The 17210-nt window shown below is 41.0% G+C and overlaps 1 protein-coding gene across 5 annotated transcripts in view; it reads left to right on the forward strand.

Annotated features, from left to right (window-relative positions):
• Positions 1-17210, forward strand: part of ST3GAL1 (ST3 beta-galactoside alpha-2,3-sialyltransferase 1) — a 126578-nt gene that overhangs the window by 74494 nt on the left and 34874 nt on the right. For 2 of the 5 annotated variants that reach the window (XM_075581833.1, XM_075581829.1), the window contains 2 exons: positions 13750-14555; positions 16700-16893. In XM_075581833.1, coding sequence (XP_075437948.1) covers positions 14238-14555; positions 16700-16893 — 512 coding nt within the window. In that variant the 5' untranslated portion in view covers positions 13750-14237. Of the gene's footprint in view, positions 1-775; positions 997-4576; positions 4665-10572; positions 10687-13749; positions 14556-16699; positions 16894-17210 lie in introns of those variants that run through there. The other 3 variants (XM_075581831.1, XM_075581834.1, XM_075581832.1) reach the window with 3 other exon arrangements.

Below are 17210 nucleotides of genomic sequence, written 5' to 3' on the forward strand. Positions count from 1 at the left end.
TTATACATTTTGGTTTTCTTATGGGGAAGTTTGACTGGCGTTGTCAGTTTTGGAAACATTTACTTACCAGTACGATGTCACGTGACACCATTGGGTGCTGGAAGTTGTTTCGTGGTATTGCACCACTTCGGAAATATAGATGTATGTGTGTATATCTTGAATTATATAGTGCCCACAGTGTACCCAGCACTTTGCACAAAAAAAAGACAATACAGGTGGCCCTCGCTATTCGACGCCAGATAATGTATTACGCTGAACGCATTAACCGACATCGGATTATCCGACGCTCACTAACTCGGATTAACATGGGGTCTGCAATCCGACGGTCCGCAATCTGACAGCTGTTTGTGGGACGGGTTCCGGCGGATAACGAGGACCCCTTGTACAGGGAATTGTAACGCAATAAGTGGAAAAACAAAATCAGATTATAGCAAAGGAAATTCCTGCCCCCAAACAGCCTTGTTTTATAAATATTATTGGTCATATTTACTTGGGGATGAAAAATTCGCAGGTGCCTAAAATCCCCTCGCTGGCGCCTGTGCTGTTCGCAGTGATGACTGACCTGTCAATCACCGCTGCCACCGGCAACAGGGCTCTCGGCGACATGAAAGCAAGATCTGGCACACTGGGACTGGCGGAAGGGGTGAGATCGAAGAACAGAAGCAGAGGTCACACGAGGGCTGCGAGCTAGTTGCAGCCTTCCTCTACTCTGCCCGCCCCTACTCTCAATACACTCTGGCAGGGGGAGGGTGGAGGAGTGTCTGTGTAAGAGAGAGACAGTGTGTGTGTCTTGTTTGTAAGAGAGAGTGTGCATCAATGTGTCAGTCTGTATGTGAGTGTGTCACAGTCGCCGACAGGAAAGGTTTAGTCGGAACGACCCCATCACTTCACTCCTGCGACTTGACTTAAAGCGCTGGCTCCTAAAAATTCCGGTTGGCTCCTAAGCATTTGACATTTTTGTCCACCGATGTGCGTTTCTCCATATGTATTGTTATGGTAAGTCTTGTATACTGTACATCTATAGTTAATATATAATGATTAATACAATGTTTGTTGAATTGCATGGTATCTTTTTGTTTTAGAAACGTCTGCTGCAATATAAAATGTATGTATAATTTAAAAAAATGTTTAGGAAATAATTAATAAGGCAGAGCCAAGATGTTTATTATCAAGAGACGATAACTTCAAAAACACAATTTTCCATTTTATTTTCATTATTTCTGATCGGGTGAGTTAAGCAACTTATAGCTTTATGAAGTATGGAATGAGCTTCACTGTGACTTTCTTTCAATGACCGGTGCTGTTTAAGCTTATTATTTTGTATTTTTTTTGTATTTAGTGTCAATTATTCAATTTTTAAACCATCATTTGTTAAATTGTACATTTATATTTTAAGCCAGCTGATTTTGGGTTGAAGTAACACAAAGTGCTATTCTTTTAAGATATATCTATAATTGGATTAAGCTGTTCTGTGTATTGGGGTTAATATTCAGGATTGCTAAATGTTATGCCACAATGATATAACACGATAACTGACATCACTTCGGTTGGGTGTGATACACGTGGAAATTCACTCTCAGCAGATATTCTTTGTGCTTTTAAATCTGTCTCATAAACACAATGATTGATACACGCCAGTCATTACAAGCAACATAAATCAATGATATCAATATTCTATCAATTCTATTACTGTTTCCAACTAGAGACGTGCAAATTATTGGCTAACCTCCCACTTCACTGTGAATCTGCTGTGTATTCGCACTCGTGAATATTCACGGCTTGGTTTTAAAAAGTGACATTCCCCTACCATTGTTTGAAGTATGCACTACATACCGCCAGCACCTGTGCACAAAACAGAGCGCACCTGGGATATATGCAATGTATATTTATTAAATGACTCCTATTAGTATATATCCCAGGTATGTCAGGCGTGCTCCTTTTTGTGCACAGGTGTATTTCCACATGTCTGAAGGTGTTTTTGAGGGGATATATTTTGCCCTTCTCCCTCCCCCGCTGTTTTATAGGCAGGTCAAAAAATGATCTAGACCAGGGGTCTCAAACTCCATCCTCAAGGGCCACCAACAGGCCAGGTTTTATGAATATCCCTGCTTCAGCCACTGATTGAGCAACCTGAGCTCAAGCAGGGATACATCCATAAAAGAGGCCTGTTGGTGGCCCTTGAGGACTGAGTTTGAGACCCCTGATCTAGATTGTAGCTCTGTTTGACAGAGACCTCCTTGTGTCTCAGTTTATCTTAACGTATTGTATACGTACTCTTCTACCACACAATGCTGTTGCCCTCTCACATTGTACTGCGCTGCTGAATAGGTTGGTGCCATAGAAATAAAATATATTCGTACAGAAGATTCCTCTATCACTGGAGATCTTCTTCGTCTTTTACAAATAATATAGTAACCACCTTCATATCCCCTTGGGAGGCGATTCTACATGCACCTCCAGTTTTCCTTGTCCCCGTTTAATAAAAGCTTCTCTCCGTGTATACCAGTGCCGTGTATGCCTGTGCCGTGCTGTGTATGCCTGCGCCGTGTATGCCTGTGCCAGTCCTTCCGCACTCAGGAATACTCCTCCACATTCAAGCATGCATCTCACACATTGTTCAGGAGGAGACTGTGATGAATTCCAGATGTCAGCTGCTTCTCTTAGACCCTGGCAGCTCATGCCTGGTTAAAAAAAAAATAACACCACTAATGAAAAAGTCACAGTTCCCACAAACAAACCTCCATCTAATTATTTTTTATTAGATTGTGGAAGATTCAGAGGAACGCTCTCATTAAGATGTTGACAGCCTGATTATGTATAGATGTGATAAATGGCTGATACCTGTTTGCAGATCTGCGCATAACATTAGAAGCCTTAATTGCACTTCTGTTTTGCTACAAGCATTTTCTCCCATCAACTTTCTTATTATTTTTGCGGTGTTTATAATGCCTTAATCCAACCTGTACCGAACAACAGGTTTTTTTTATTTGAAAGGTTTGCATAAATATACATTTATGTATTATTCCATCCCTTTAAAAGCTTGTTTTCTGAGCGCTATACATATGTTTATTTATATGCATATAAATATTGAAAGAATATGGCAAGAGTATCTGCAGTAGCCATGGACAGTCATTCATTAGGAGATAGGGCTTGATTCAATATGCTGCTCTGGTTTTATTCCCATTCATTTAAAGGGAGCTGAGAACTTCTCTAGCACTGGGAAGCCTATTTATCCCATATTGAGTACGGAAACATGCAAATGCAGAGATTTAGGTTAAAAAAGAGGGAAATAAAATAATATATTGTAGTTAGGTGAAATGTATATTTAAAAAAAAAAGTACATAGATTTCTAAAATGCTAATGCACCTTTAATTTGGATACTGCTTCAACTCACAGAATTACCTTGCATGCCCCTTAGCTACTAGAAGCGTAATATATCAAGGCCAAGTGGTAGATTTGTGCTTGCCTTTTAATCCTTAGTCTTGATGTAGCCACTTTGTTCCCCTATGTGTCGTACACCTATAATGAGATTTGTAAGTCTCCATGTGTCCCCTACACCCACATTGTAATTGTGAGTTCTTCAGGGCAAAGGTTTGCATGGCTGTAACTTCTGTTCAATGCCAATGGCTATAACAATCAATTACTGCTCTTCACATGCAGAACGGTGCAGCAGCCGGGCTGAGAAATTGAATTCTGAGTGGGGATAATTCACAAAGCGACATGCACAAGCAATAAACCCGTTCACATCAATAACAATTACCACTGAGCTGGTTTTGTAAATAAGTCCTGGGGGGCTATTCCGATCGGGGCACTATGGTAGAGTTCAATTGGAGTTGCCCCAATCGGCACTAACACGGTTTAATGAATAACCCCCCTAGAGTAAAATCCACTTGTAAGAGTGTACAGGCATACCCCGGTTTAAGGACACTCACTTTAAGTACACTCGCGAGTAAGGACATCTCGCTCAATAGGCAAACGGCAGCTCACACATGCGCCAGTAAGCACGTCCTGAACAGCAATACCGGCTCCCTACCAGTACCGAAGCTGTGCGCAAGCAGGGAGACTATAGAGCCTGTTACAAACGCGTTATTTACATCAGTTATGCACGTATATGACGATTGCAGTACAGTACATGCATCGATAAGTGGGAAAAGGTAGTGCTTCACTTTAAGTACATTTTCGCTTTACATACATGCACCGGTCCCATTGCGTACGTTAATGTGGGGTATGCCTGTATTTGAGTTGTATGCAGTAATGACTTTGTTGCCCAATTTGACATTGAGTGGGTTAATTTTTTATGTAAGTGTGATAGGTGTAAGTTTTTTAAAACAGAAATGCCCCAAAGATCCCTCCCTCCCCCCCCCCCCCCCTTATATCTGTACTGGGTTCTTGTGGTTTCCCAGATGTCTGGGGAGCCGCCAGTTTAGGAGAGGCCTTCAGGGGTCAGGCCTCTGACCGGCAGCCTATAGAAAACCGGCTTCCTATTTGTGACTCTGGGGCCATGTTTGTAGTTTGCTGACCTTAGTTGTAGTTTTTTCCATGTCAAAACCAGCACAAAAATACTACAACTAGCCAAGGAACCGCTGCTGGTCCTCGGATCTGAGGGACACCCCAATCAGCTGCGGAGGGCACCCCGGTTCTCAGGCAGGATTCCTGCTTTACGGGTATCATTTTATCACCCTTTTTTTTTTACAAACCTCCCCATTTTTTTGATAAAGCTGTCTTCAAAATATTTATACTTATGTTGCCTTAACCACTTTATCCCATTGGTGATGTTATGCTAAATTATACTTAGCCTCACTTTTTAGTACTACAGAAACGTTGCTTTGGAATGCAGTGCAGACTTCTATTTGGGGTTATCTATTAGAGTATTAGGGGTGCTCAACTCCAGTCCTTAAGACCCCCAAACAGGTCCGGTTTTAAGGCTATCCCTGCTTCAGCACAAGTGGCTCCAAGGCTGTCTCCACGAAGCCACTGTTTGAGCCACCTGTGCTGAAGCTGTTATATCCTTAAAACCTGACCTGTTGGGGGGGTTGGGAGGGGTCCTGAGGACTGGAGTTGAGCACCTCTGTATTAGAGGACTATGTCAAATTCAGTTAGGAATATGAAGCAAAAGCAACTTGTATCACAATGTACTGTACAGCAATAGAGACCTCTCCATTGGCAAACAGAAAGAGTTGCTCACAGCTGTGAGTAGATTGGAAACGTTGCACTTTTTTTCTTGTGTATCCAGTAGAGATGTGAATCTGCCCAGAGTTCAGTATCCACAGGTCTAGTCGGCTTTTTTTTTGTGGTGGTGGGGGTTTCAATTTCGCTTTCTTGCAAAACTTTTCACCACGCCTCAAAGTGCTAAAAATGTCATGAAGTTAGTCTTGGGAGCCTATCCTTGTAGCGCTGAAGCGTGCCAATCCACTTCTAAAGAGCCGTTTTGAAGTGGATTGGCATGCCTTGCTATTTTGTAAGCCCTTGTCACATGTCCAATCTGTGTGTAAAAGCCTTTTTTTTTTTTTTAGAAGAGAGTTGACTCTGGCTCTGCCAATCCAATCGGTTTGTCAAAAAAGCCTCCAACGCACGTTTTTTTTTTAATGACAACTGCAATTCTTGTAGCTCTGCTATGCAAATAGCTGTAAAAACCAATTTTTTTTTAATGTGGTGAGATTGGTATTGCAAGTTACATCCAGAGCCTGAAATATAGGTTTGGCTGAGAGAGCAAAACCCATCAGTCAGACTGCAGGTGGAGTTAGCACCACCGTAGGTCATTCCACTTCTAAAGCACGTACAACCCGGGCGTTTTGGCTGTTGTGTGTGGTGTGTCTCTTTTTATAGACGCGGTTTGCAATACAGAGTAGGGATTTTTCTCACATTTCATTCAGCTACTTCAGAACATGCCAAACCGTGCGGCTTGGCACTGACCACTTCGGAGCTACGAGGAATTATCCCCTAAATCGTTGCATTTTCGCAAGCTTTCAGTGACATGTCGTCAGACCGTGAACATGTGTTTGGACCTTGCTTAGTGTCCGCAGTGAATGTAACACATTAGCATATAAAGCGATTTGATGCGTGGCAAATCACTTGTGAGCTCTGACATGGTTGCGATTTATTTACACAGCTGAACCAGCTCATTTTGTCTAGTTCGCCACCTTGGACAAAAGTTTTGCACATCTCAAAAATTCAGAGTATTCTGAAACTCTCCTCTCCATGTGTCCAGATCTTTCAAAAGACCCCCAGATCTCTCTTCCATGTATATCTTCAGTTCTTCCACAATCTCACAGGTCTCTTCTATGTGTGTATTCACAGCTTACAAAATATCATGACTCTTCATCATGTACACACAGTCCCTGCAAGCTCTAACCCCAGCATCCACCACATCATGTATATATCTGTGTCAAAAGGAGTATTACTGGGCGCGGCCGAATGTATACAACAAAAGGCAAAAATACCCAATGCTACATCCAATGTGACAGAGAATACATGGTAAAATACTTAAATGTTAGTATTCTCATAAGTAAGGGTGATTTAGTTAAACCCTTTGGCCAAAGCGTTATAAGCCTGCAGCCACGTCACGGCATAACCACTATGCAGGTCCTAACACTGTATACTAGAATATGTATCTCTGCTTCAGCTATAATTAGAGTATGTGTGGTGGCGGTGATCCTCCTGGGTTGGGTAAATGATGTACACTAAATAGGAGAGGAAACCCAGCTGTGGGCACTCCCACCAATTCTGGATTATTTATTAAATTAATTTAATAAACTTTTATTGACAATAAATATAAAATGAAGGGTAATAAAAATGAACAACGACACAGGAATGATCCTTTAAGTACATACTAGAGTAGGTACTTGGATCAAATACTTTTATGTAGTAAGTGAGGAATGGCATATGAACCTTACTCCTACAGAGATAGTAATAAAACAATAAACTAACCCACCAAGTATGTTGAGGGTTAATGGGAGAAACTGATGACCACTAGTTTCAAATGCACAGCCAGGGAGCCGCAACACTGTAACACATAACTCGTGCGGTTTAGAAGTCCATCCGCGTGCCTGCGCTAAGCCAACGCGCGCGTTTCGCATGACTCTTTCTCAGGGTATTAGGGTTCTCCTAAACCGCACAAGTTGTGTTAGTGTTACGGCTCCCTGTCTCGTGCATTACTCAGTATAGAGACCCCATGGCCTAACTAATTGTTCTGGGGGGAACTGAACCACGAAGCTTTGAGACTTTGCCAGACTAATATTGTGACACAATATAGTTACAACCTTCAATAGCAATACTACATTCTGATATATTATGGCTGGCTTGAAATGCGAGAAGTGCTAGAGTGAACTATTATCTTTAGCAATAAGGGTACTGATCCTTATTTGCCATAGATATATAAAGGTTTATTCCTATATTCTGTGTCTACCTTGATCAATCTTAATACTTCATTTCTGGTTATTAATTAAGATCTCAGAGATTAGGCTATACTTTTAGTGCTATAGTGTATTCCTGTATGTAACATAAGGGTACTGCACCCTATCCGTTGATACATGGATTAACTTTTATGTCAATGTAAGATGCTGCTTTCTGTACCTTGCAGGTGTGGCAGCACAGCCTATATGTGTTAGCCACATCTAGCTCTACAATTATACCTCGTTGTCCTGCACTCAGCAGCGCCAGCACTCATTGCTTTCACTAGGAACTGGGTTGAACAGCTGACAATAGATACCAACAACTGCTTACATTTCAAAGGGCCACCGAAGTTACTACGGTTTATGCTTAGCAGGCATACCAATCTTTATTTTTGACCATATGCACTAGCATCTAGGTTGATGGCAATAACATCCTATCACGATTTGTACCTATACCTCATTTGTGTGTGCTATGTGCTAAACATATAGGGTTACTTCCCTATAGCACACTTTTTGGTCACTGCCTGCTAGTCACAACCTATGTAGAGTGCATTTGAAACTAGTGGTTATCAGTTTCTCCCATTAACCCACAACATACTTGGTGGGTTAGTTTATTGTTTTATTACTATCTCTGTAGGAGTAAGGTGTATTTAATATTCCTCACTTCCTACATAAATTTATTTGATCCAGGTACCTACCCTAGTATTTAACATAGGATCATTCCTGCGTCGTTGTTTGTTTTTATTACCCTTCATTTTATATTTATTGTATCCCATACCTCTCTAATAATGCATCTGAGATCAGATGCATTATAAGGACCCACAACCCTCTCTAATAGCGCGTCTGAGATCACATGCATTTTGATTTTTTGTGTATTTGGTACCATTTTTAAATGACCTGAAAATTGCAGGGACGCCATTAGGGATGCCCGAGGAACCCAAGGATTCATAGGAACTCCTGTTGATCAACACTGCACTGGGAAATGCCTCAGTTAATATATCTAAATTTAGAAAGCACCATGTTTTCGGGGAAGTGACATGAAACCACATGCAGAATTGTAACTAAAAGCATAACCAAGCTGTAACCGTAACACCTGCAACCAATTCCTCAATGAAGAGTTTAAAATATGTCTTACGCAAAAAATGCACATATAAAAGCTTGTCGAACTTCAGACATATTAGGTTTCATCATCTGTTTGCCACCTGTGCTGTGTTATCTGTATCCTCCCTTCTATCTTTCTGTATTCTGTTTCCTCCTGTGCCCTTCTGTAATGGGGTTTGTCTGCTGTGAAAGTACAGTGCACCTGGCACAGGAATGTTAGCATCGGAAATCACCAGCAAAGACGGGAATCATTTTCCCCATGGAGGTCAATTACTTAAAAATATATGATATATATATATAAATGTATATATATATATATAAATGTAAATACAACTGTATGCTCATCTGCATGTCTTAGGCAGGTCTGCAACCCCGCCTTTCCCCATTATCACCCAGCACACAGCACTTCCACTGCGGCAAGGGATTCTGGGAAATGTCATGCAAATGAGCACACAGTTCCACTTTTTGCTTCAAAAACCATTTTTAACATGGTTCCCTATAGGCTTAAGCTTGCTGCATGGTCACAGCTTTGAGCACAACCAGGGTTAAGGTGCATACCCAGAAAACCACCCACAGACAGCTGTTTCGACCTTAATGGGTCTCATCAGTGTGGGGTTGATTAACTGGGTATGCAAAGAAGCTAAAGGATGGGCCAACCATAATACTGAGTTAAGTTATGGTGAGTAAAAAAAGTGACAAAAACCCTCCACAGCAAATATATATCATATATATATATATATATGAGAAGGCAGTTGGCACACTACTAACCAGGCAAAAACAGATGCTTATCCCATATGAATAGAACAAAATGTATATTTACCAGATTGGAGTCCAGCAAAAGCACAACCCTGATGAAGGTCCCTCTGGGTGACCGAAACGTTGGTTGCAGTGCCCTGTGATTCAATACAGTTTTTTGTCTGAAGACTACATGCAGTGTGCTGTCTTTTTTTTTGCTGGACCCCAATCTGGTAAATATACAATAATGTGTATGTGTGTGTATGTATGTATATATATATATATATAATATAGTAGAGGAGATTGTATCTCTGCATAGTTAAACACCAGATTTATACTGATTATTAGCATTCTTCCAGAAAGACTGCAGATAATATCCTTTATGCTACTGTACAAAGATTGTTTACTGCTATGAGATCAAATTAATAACGCATTATGAATGGGTACCTCAGGTAAGGTGTTATCCGTGCTATTAAAATGTAACACCTGCATGTATCTTACTTTACTGATTGGTGGTAAGATATCGTAAATTTAAATTTACTAGTGCCATGTTTAACAATGCATCTTGACGAGTACATTGACACCTCTCACACAGGTTTTCCAAACATGCTGTAATCTCTAGAATTCATAGTGTTTAAGTACATTAATAGGAAAAGGATGCGTTTTATGAGCTGAGCAAGTTTTTTTTTTCTGTGATAACATGATCACAGTTGTAAAATTGAATATAAATATTTAGTAAGTAAAATTGTATTTACAGCAAGGAAATTGAAAAGGAGATGAGGCTTAATCTCGCAATATCAGTTTGTGTTCACATACAAAGAGCACTTATTCTCCATGCAACATGCTATCAATGTAAAGCGTTCCATCGCTTTCTCTGTGTCACCTTTTTCTGGGCTGATGAAGTATTTAGACGGTGTGTGTAATCGCTGAATTAAAAACCCTTGGTAGCCGTGAATTTCAGTCTCACAGACGTATGCTTTTATCCTGAAGGCATTTTGCAGAAATTGGAACCATAATTATGTCTACAAGTGTGTAGACAGTAGACCGGTTCTGTGTATGGAAAGACAACAGATGGTTAACAAAATACTGTTCTTAAACCTTATCCTGGGCTTACATGACCAGATGTGTTTAGGAATTTAGAGAATGTTTTGCTAGGCAGGAAAGATTAAGAGAGTTTTCACTCCCTTTCTCCATAAGATTCTAGCTCCTGGCAGGTTTTGAGCCATCATCATCCCATATGTTGTTTGTGCACAGATCCACAATAGTATATAAGAATGCCAGTCAAAGTTGAAGGTAAATTATTCATCTTAACAGTGGGGACTGAATATTCTATTTATATACATAGTGGGAGACCAGCTACTTGGTAAAGCAGAATGTGGGCAGGATGGCCAACGGTCCCCCAATGAGAGAAGGATGTATAAAGGGCAAATATTGAAGATTACAAAAGGAGATTCCCAATGTAAGTAATAGACTTCTGTGGGTTCATACTTTATACTTTGGGAATTAGAATTATTTTAAGGGGAAATGCATCCCCCGTGTGCGTCTCCCTTCCCCCGTGTGCGTCTCCCTTCCCCGTGTGCGTCTCCCTTCCCCGTGTGCGTCTCCCTTCCCCCGTGTGCGTCTCCCTTCCCCCGTGTGCGTCCCTCTTCCCCCGTGTGTGTGTGTGTGTGTGTGTCTCGCTCTGTCTCCTCAACAGCAGCAGTCAAAAGTTCCAGCAGTCTTTGGATCCGTTCAGTCAGCCTGGATGATGTAGATCCCGAATATGGGCATCTTCGATGTCATCCAGGCTGACTGAACAGTGCGAGAGACTGCTGCTGACTGCTGCATCTTCTGACTGCTCGGAGATAGATAGATGGACTGCTTCTTCTTTAGTGCAAGTTGGTTTCTGTAGTTTCAGTCAGAAGATTAATGCTGCTGTGGTCCAATTCAGAAGCAGGGACCCCGCACAGTTAAACCTTACTATTTTTTGGTCCACGGGTGGAAGGGCTTATGTAGTGGACATTTTAATTTAGTGATCACCTCTAAAAAATGTTGTACACCAATGTCATGGAATTGAGGTGTTGAGGAGAAAGGTCTAAAATTGCCAGAATAAGCATCCTAGAGACTGTTTAACCAGATTATTCACCAGAACAGTAGGAACTCCAAAATGATATGCACTCCAAAAATCCCATGCTATTAAAATGGAATCGTTTGTAGCTTTGGGTCAACAATACATTTATATTAAAGGAGCAATCCAAGCAGCTTTTTTTTTTTTTAACATAGGATTGAAGCAGGGGATTTTCTGAACCGCCCCCATGCATTTCAGCTCAGGAGACCTCTTACTTCCTGAGGTACTTGCCTCCATAGGGGGTGCGGGTACCTCGTGAAGTTTAAAGCTCCCGGTTGCCTTGTCCAGTAGGAAGTAGCCGAATGACGTCACGGCTTTCTATTGGGCAGCAGGATGCGGGAGCTTTTAAAAGCCGCCATTACATGAACCCAGCTAGCGAGCCGGATTGCCGCTTTAATTCAATCCACGTTGTTACAATGTATAGAGATACAAAGTCACAGTATCTACACACAAGCTGCTCCCCCCCTGAGCAGCAACTCACCCCGCTGGCAGGCAATCTCTCCCCTGTTCACATCTCTCCCCCTACTCCAACCACCTCGTCTTCATTGGCTGCTTTGGCGTTACGTGAGCGGACTCAGCGTTCAAACTAAAATCTGTCAGGTGAAAATCAACACGCTTCCGCATGCCTGCGTGCGCGAGCCCCTGATAAACTCGCTCTCATTGCGGCTGCAAGGGCTCACTGACAAGCGTGAGCACGGTTCAGTGGCTAAGCGCTGACCATGCCCGCGGCCTAAGTGTTTCCTGTAATTTCTAGTTTTGAAGAATTTTGGCCCATTCCTTCTAACTGAACTGCTTCAACTCAGTGACATTTTGAGGGCTTCCTTGCATGGACAGCTCTTTTCAGATCCTACCACAACATTTTGATGGGGTTTAGGTCCGCTGTTTGATTAGAACACTCTTAAACTCGGAATTTCTTCTTCTGCAGCCATTCTTTTGTAGTTCTGCTTGTATGTTTAGGATCAGTGTCTTGATGCATGGCCCACTTTCTCTTCAGCATCAGCTCACGGACAGATGGCCTGACATTCTCCTCTAGAATCTTCTGATTCAATGCAGAATTCATAGTTGTGTCAAGGATTGCCCATCTCTAGTACTGAGGGGGCCCTGCTCGAGAGAGTTTACTATCTAGAGGGAATGAGGGAAAATGTTGAAACAAGAAGGTGGCTGTTCATTGTGGCAAAGGTGTGGCCCAGGTTACAATATGGCCCAGTTTGAAAGCTGAAGTCATTAAGGTTTTTGTGGGAGGGGTGAAAAACGTTTGGAAATTGGTCCAGCTATATAGCTGGTCCCAATGGGGTTGAGGAGGGGAGTTGGATGTTTAGACCTATGGCGAGTAGGCTTCCTTGTAAATATGAGTTTTCAGGGATTTTTTAAACATCTGAAAGCTGGGGCAGAGTCCGATGGCATAGGGTAGGGAATTCCAGAGAGAGGGGGCAGCATGGGAGACGTCTTGCAAGTGGGAGTGAGAGGAAGTAATAAGGCAGAAGGAAAGGCAGATATCATGGACAGAACTTAGGGGCCTTCATTGCCACCTAACCTTTGTTTACTAGAGAAGCGAACATAGTGTCATTGACTGTACACTTGAATAGGCAGAAGACAGTGTGTATTCTTCCCTGTTTTTTGTTTTTTCAAACTAGTAAATAGATCCAGTACCAAACTCATTAACACAGATACTTTCAATGTGCTATTATAAGAAAAAGTAAATATGTCCTTAGTAAATTGCAATCAAGAAGTTGGATATTATTTAAGCATGTCTGCCCATAATCCTCACTACTCAGCTGTTTCTGGTTTCAAATACCCAGGCTACCAGAAAGAAAGGTCAGCCAGGGGCGACAAAACTACCCAGTGTTGGGCCTCAGAACACTGTGTTTAATTGCACTAAAAGCTAAACACAACACTGCAATGGGTTTCAAACAGTTTGTAAATCAAATACGCAATTCCCTTTGACCTATCTTGAAAATGAGCTCAGTATGATGTTCTACGAAGCAGACTGCCAACCTTATCTATACTTTTTTCTTGCTGTTTTTTATTTCATTTTGGGGAGTTGTTGTGGGAGGAGCAAAAATATAATGTGTGGTATCAAATGTTACGCCTTTTAACTGCACAGTTTTCCTGCCTCTTTGATTCAATTAAATTTACCAGGTATTTTAAGGTGTTAACATCTGATAAGTCTGCAAAAAAAATAAGAAATGATGAACAAGCTTCATACATGCAGTGCTGAAAACGGACGCAGATGATATATTGCTTTGTGTTTTACACCATTTTGATAGGTATCCTCCTTAGTTCTTTAAACATCTCCCCATCTTTGATTCACTGATTCACTTTGGTGTTCACCTTTAAACCTTTTGATAACTGATGTACTTTTTGTCAACAAACCCAACAATAAGAAGAATATTCTCTTTTTGTTTTTATGCACAGGTGTCAGGAATTCATTCAGTGAACCTTGAAGTCTCCGTACATCAAACAGTCTGGAAATATTCCTACTCAGAACTAATCTCCGAATCTCGGACATTCTTAAATCATTTTCCGACTGGAATACAACACGACTTTGTGCCGAGAAGTACCATCAAACGCCCACACATCCATCAAAGCCTCGGATACTGAAGCTAATTACCTATCACTCCGTTTGAATTAGAAGGTAATTCACTGGTATTAGTTTTGATTAGAAGCTTACTTGGAAAAATTAGCAACTGTTCCGGGAAAGACCGAGTTCATTTAATTCTGAAAATCATACAAAACAGAAAGAAAAAAACTCAGAAAATCTCATTTGATAGTTCACAAACGACTGCTTCCTGCTACCATAAAGGTGTAGCCATTGACAACAATCTCCCTGTTCTGCTTGGCACTTGGATATTGGATATATTTCACAGGCAGCAACGAGAAATCTGAGAGAAGATAAAAAAAAAATGATTACCCTGAGGCACAGAAATTTAAAACTGTTTACCATCGCCTTATCTTTTTTCGCCATTACAATCACATCCGTTCTTTTGAATTATACTCAGAACTCGGGGACTGCTACATGGAGCCCTGAAAAATACATCTATAAGTTTTCTGAGCAATTTAGAAGATTCATGACACCCTCGAGGAGGCCGTGCAACTGTGACACATGTGTAGCTGAGCCCGAGCTCTCTCTTTGGTTTGATGAGAGATTTAATCATGCCATCCAACCCCTACTGACTAAACAGAATAATGCGATTCCAGAGAGCGTATACAAGTGGTGGCTGGTAAGTTATTGCTATCTGTGAAATGTTATGGTTTTCAGCAATAAAAGTAGAGTATTGTATTGTTTAAACCCAGTATGAGAAAGTCATCTCAAAAAGCTTTTATGATATGGTAGTCAAGTAGCAAAGCACAATTGGTGAGAAGTGAGTTATTACAGTTTCTGTGAGGCCGCGATTCCAGTGGGAGCGCATGGCGTCACACGCGCCTGTCCCCCGAGCGCAGGGTGAACTAAGCTGGAGGTGTGGTGGACACGTCAACAGGCTGGTTCGCCCGTTTTGAGCTTTACATATCCTGCATGGAAGTAGTGCTGTGTTTTTTTTTACCTGATTTTGGTTCGCACTCATTGGCTGAACCGCTCATGTGATGCGGCCGTTGCACGAAAAAAAAACGAATTCATTTGTTGTTCCCAAAATTATCCGCGTGCTCGTGCACACTATGGGCGGCCTCATAGAGAAGAGGTCTGTTGAACGCATCGCGCATGCGTGCACCATCATGCCCACTATATTCGCTGCCTTTGATGGAAAGTGTGAATGTAAACGAATCCAATTATTGTTGCTAGAGTCTACTCTGCATGTTCTATAGGAGAAGCGTATTATATATATGGCCATCTCCAACACCATCACAGAGGCAAATAATCAATGCTATACTGCTAAACACTCACCTCCTGACCATCTTATCTTTAACCTGCTTTACTGAGTGAGTTTATCTTATAGAAAAACAAAAAGAACGATTCCTGCGCTCCTACCACTTAGGCTAAAATAAAATAATAATCTCATGAAAAAGGGTATTTTGTTAAACCCTTTGGCCAACGCATTTGTAAGCCTGCATGCCACGTCAAGGCAACCCGTTTAATGCAGGTACCTACTATATATATATATATATAGTATATGTAATAGTTTTCCCATGGACTGGTGAAAAAAGTGTGAAAGCCCTGAAGGGGTTAAATAAAGCATGAGCTTATGTGGGTAGTGCAATTAAAATCTGGCTAAAGCCAGTATCATACTTACTATGGAGGTAAACTGGGTGCACAAATTCCCAGGTGTGAATAGAATAAAACTTACACATATATTTATATATATATCTCTGTCAGCCTTACACATTCACCTACCATTCAAAGGAGGGTGATGTCCAGACTGACACTGGGGTGTATTAGTTTATCTTATAGTAGCAAAAAATCTCGACTAATCACCAGTGATAACAAAAGAGAACTACAGTATTTCACAGAGTAGAGATTTAGTTTAATTGCTGTATGAAGAAGATGATGGGCATGGGATGGCACAACTCAATATAGGTTATTAGGGGAGGCCAATATATTGGAAATTCTGTTCCTAAAGCACAATTCATCATTTTTACATGTTGAAATATCTATAGTTAAATTAAATATAGTTGTAGTGTAGCATGTTACTTTTCAGGAATGGGAATCGGTCCAACTGCAACAATGTGGATATATAATCTTAGATTAGACACACATATTTTACACACTTCCAATGGCTATATTGCAGAAGGGCTTAGCAGCAAATATCACAGAATGTACAATGCATACCTGCTTTCAACATGGACTAGTTGGGAGCGCATTCATTTAGGAGGCAATAATGCTGCAGGAAATGTCAAAGTACATGGATCAGAGTCAGTTACACGCCGGATCTTAAAACAAAAACAGTGCTGCCACATATTAATATTTGAAAAACTGTCTTGGAGAAAGTGCTACAAAAAAAAGCACCAAAATATATAAAATGACACAATAAATATTCCACCATCCCAGCCACGATAAATAGAGATCAGTGGGAAAAATTCTTAAAAAAAATACCAAGTTCATGTTTGTGTAGCACCAAATATATAACATGTTGTACTGATTGAGCAATGTTCCATTTTTTTATTACATTTTATTAAGCAATATTTCTCTGAAACAGAAATGTGCAGGAGGATTTTGTAATAAATGACATGCTTGGGGTGAAGAAAAGTAAAAGCATCCAAAACAAAGGCGTGTGTGTGTGTTTTTTTTTTTTTTTACCAACCACGTGTCTAATTCACTACTCCACTGTAGCAGGTTAGTGTCCAGTAAAATCATTTCAGTTACTGATGTTACTAATTGCCTAACTTTATCTGCAGTTTGGGCTTTGAGCATGTTTATTATTTATGACCATAGAACCTGCAAGGCGAAAGAACTCCCAAGGACATCAACAAGACCATCCAAGAATTATTTGAAACCATCCAAGGTGACCCTGACCTTATGGACCACGGCCCATACCGATGTCGAAGTTGTGCCGTGGTGGGAAACTCTGGGAATCTTAAGAACTCTCAGTATGGACCAGACATTGACGATCATGACTTTGTTTTGAGGTGAGAATGTAAAATGAACACTTTTAGCGACAGAAAACCAGGACACGCTCGCTCTACCTAGAGGTGCTACCCAGGGTAATTGGCTTCCTTGGAAGCTTGCTAAATACACGACAAAAAGGGGACAGGGGAGAAGGGAATGATGAAATATCCTTTTGTAGGGTGGACACCTAATTAACCCCAAACATGCCGGTACCAAATGAAATACTTGTACTGATAGTAGCAATTGGTATTTCTCATACTACAACAAAACCTTTTCCCAGAGATGACAAGATGATAGTGGTTTGAATGCTAAAGAACAAACACCTTGATATATAGAG

Source organism: Ascaphus truei, chromosome 2 (genome assembly GCF_040206685.1).
Source record: "Ascaphus truei isolate aAscTru1 chromosome 2, aAscTru1.hap1, whole genome shotgun sequence".
Taxonomy (NCBI): Eukaryota; Metazoa; Chordata; class Amphibia; order Anura; family Ascaphidae; genus Ascaphus; species Ascaphus truei.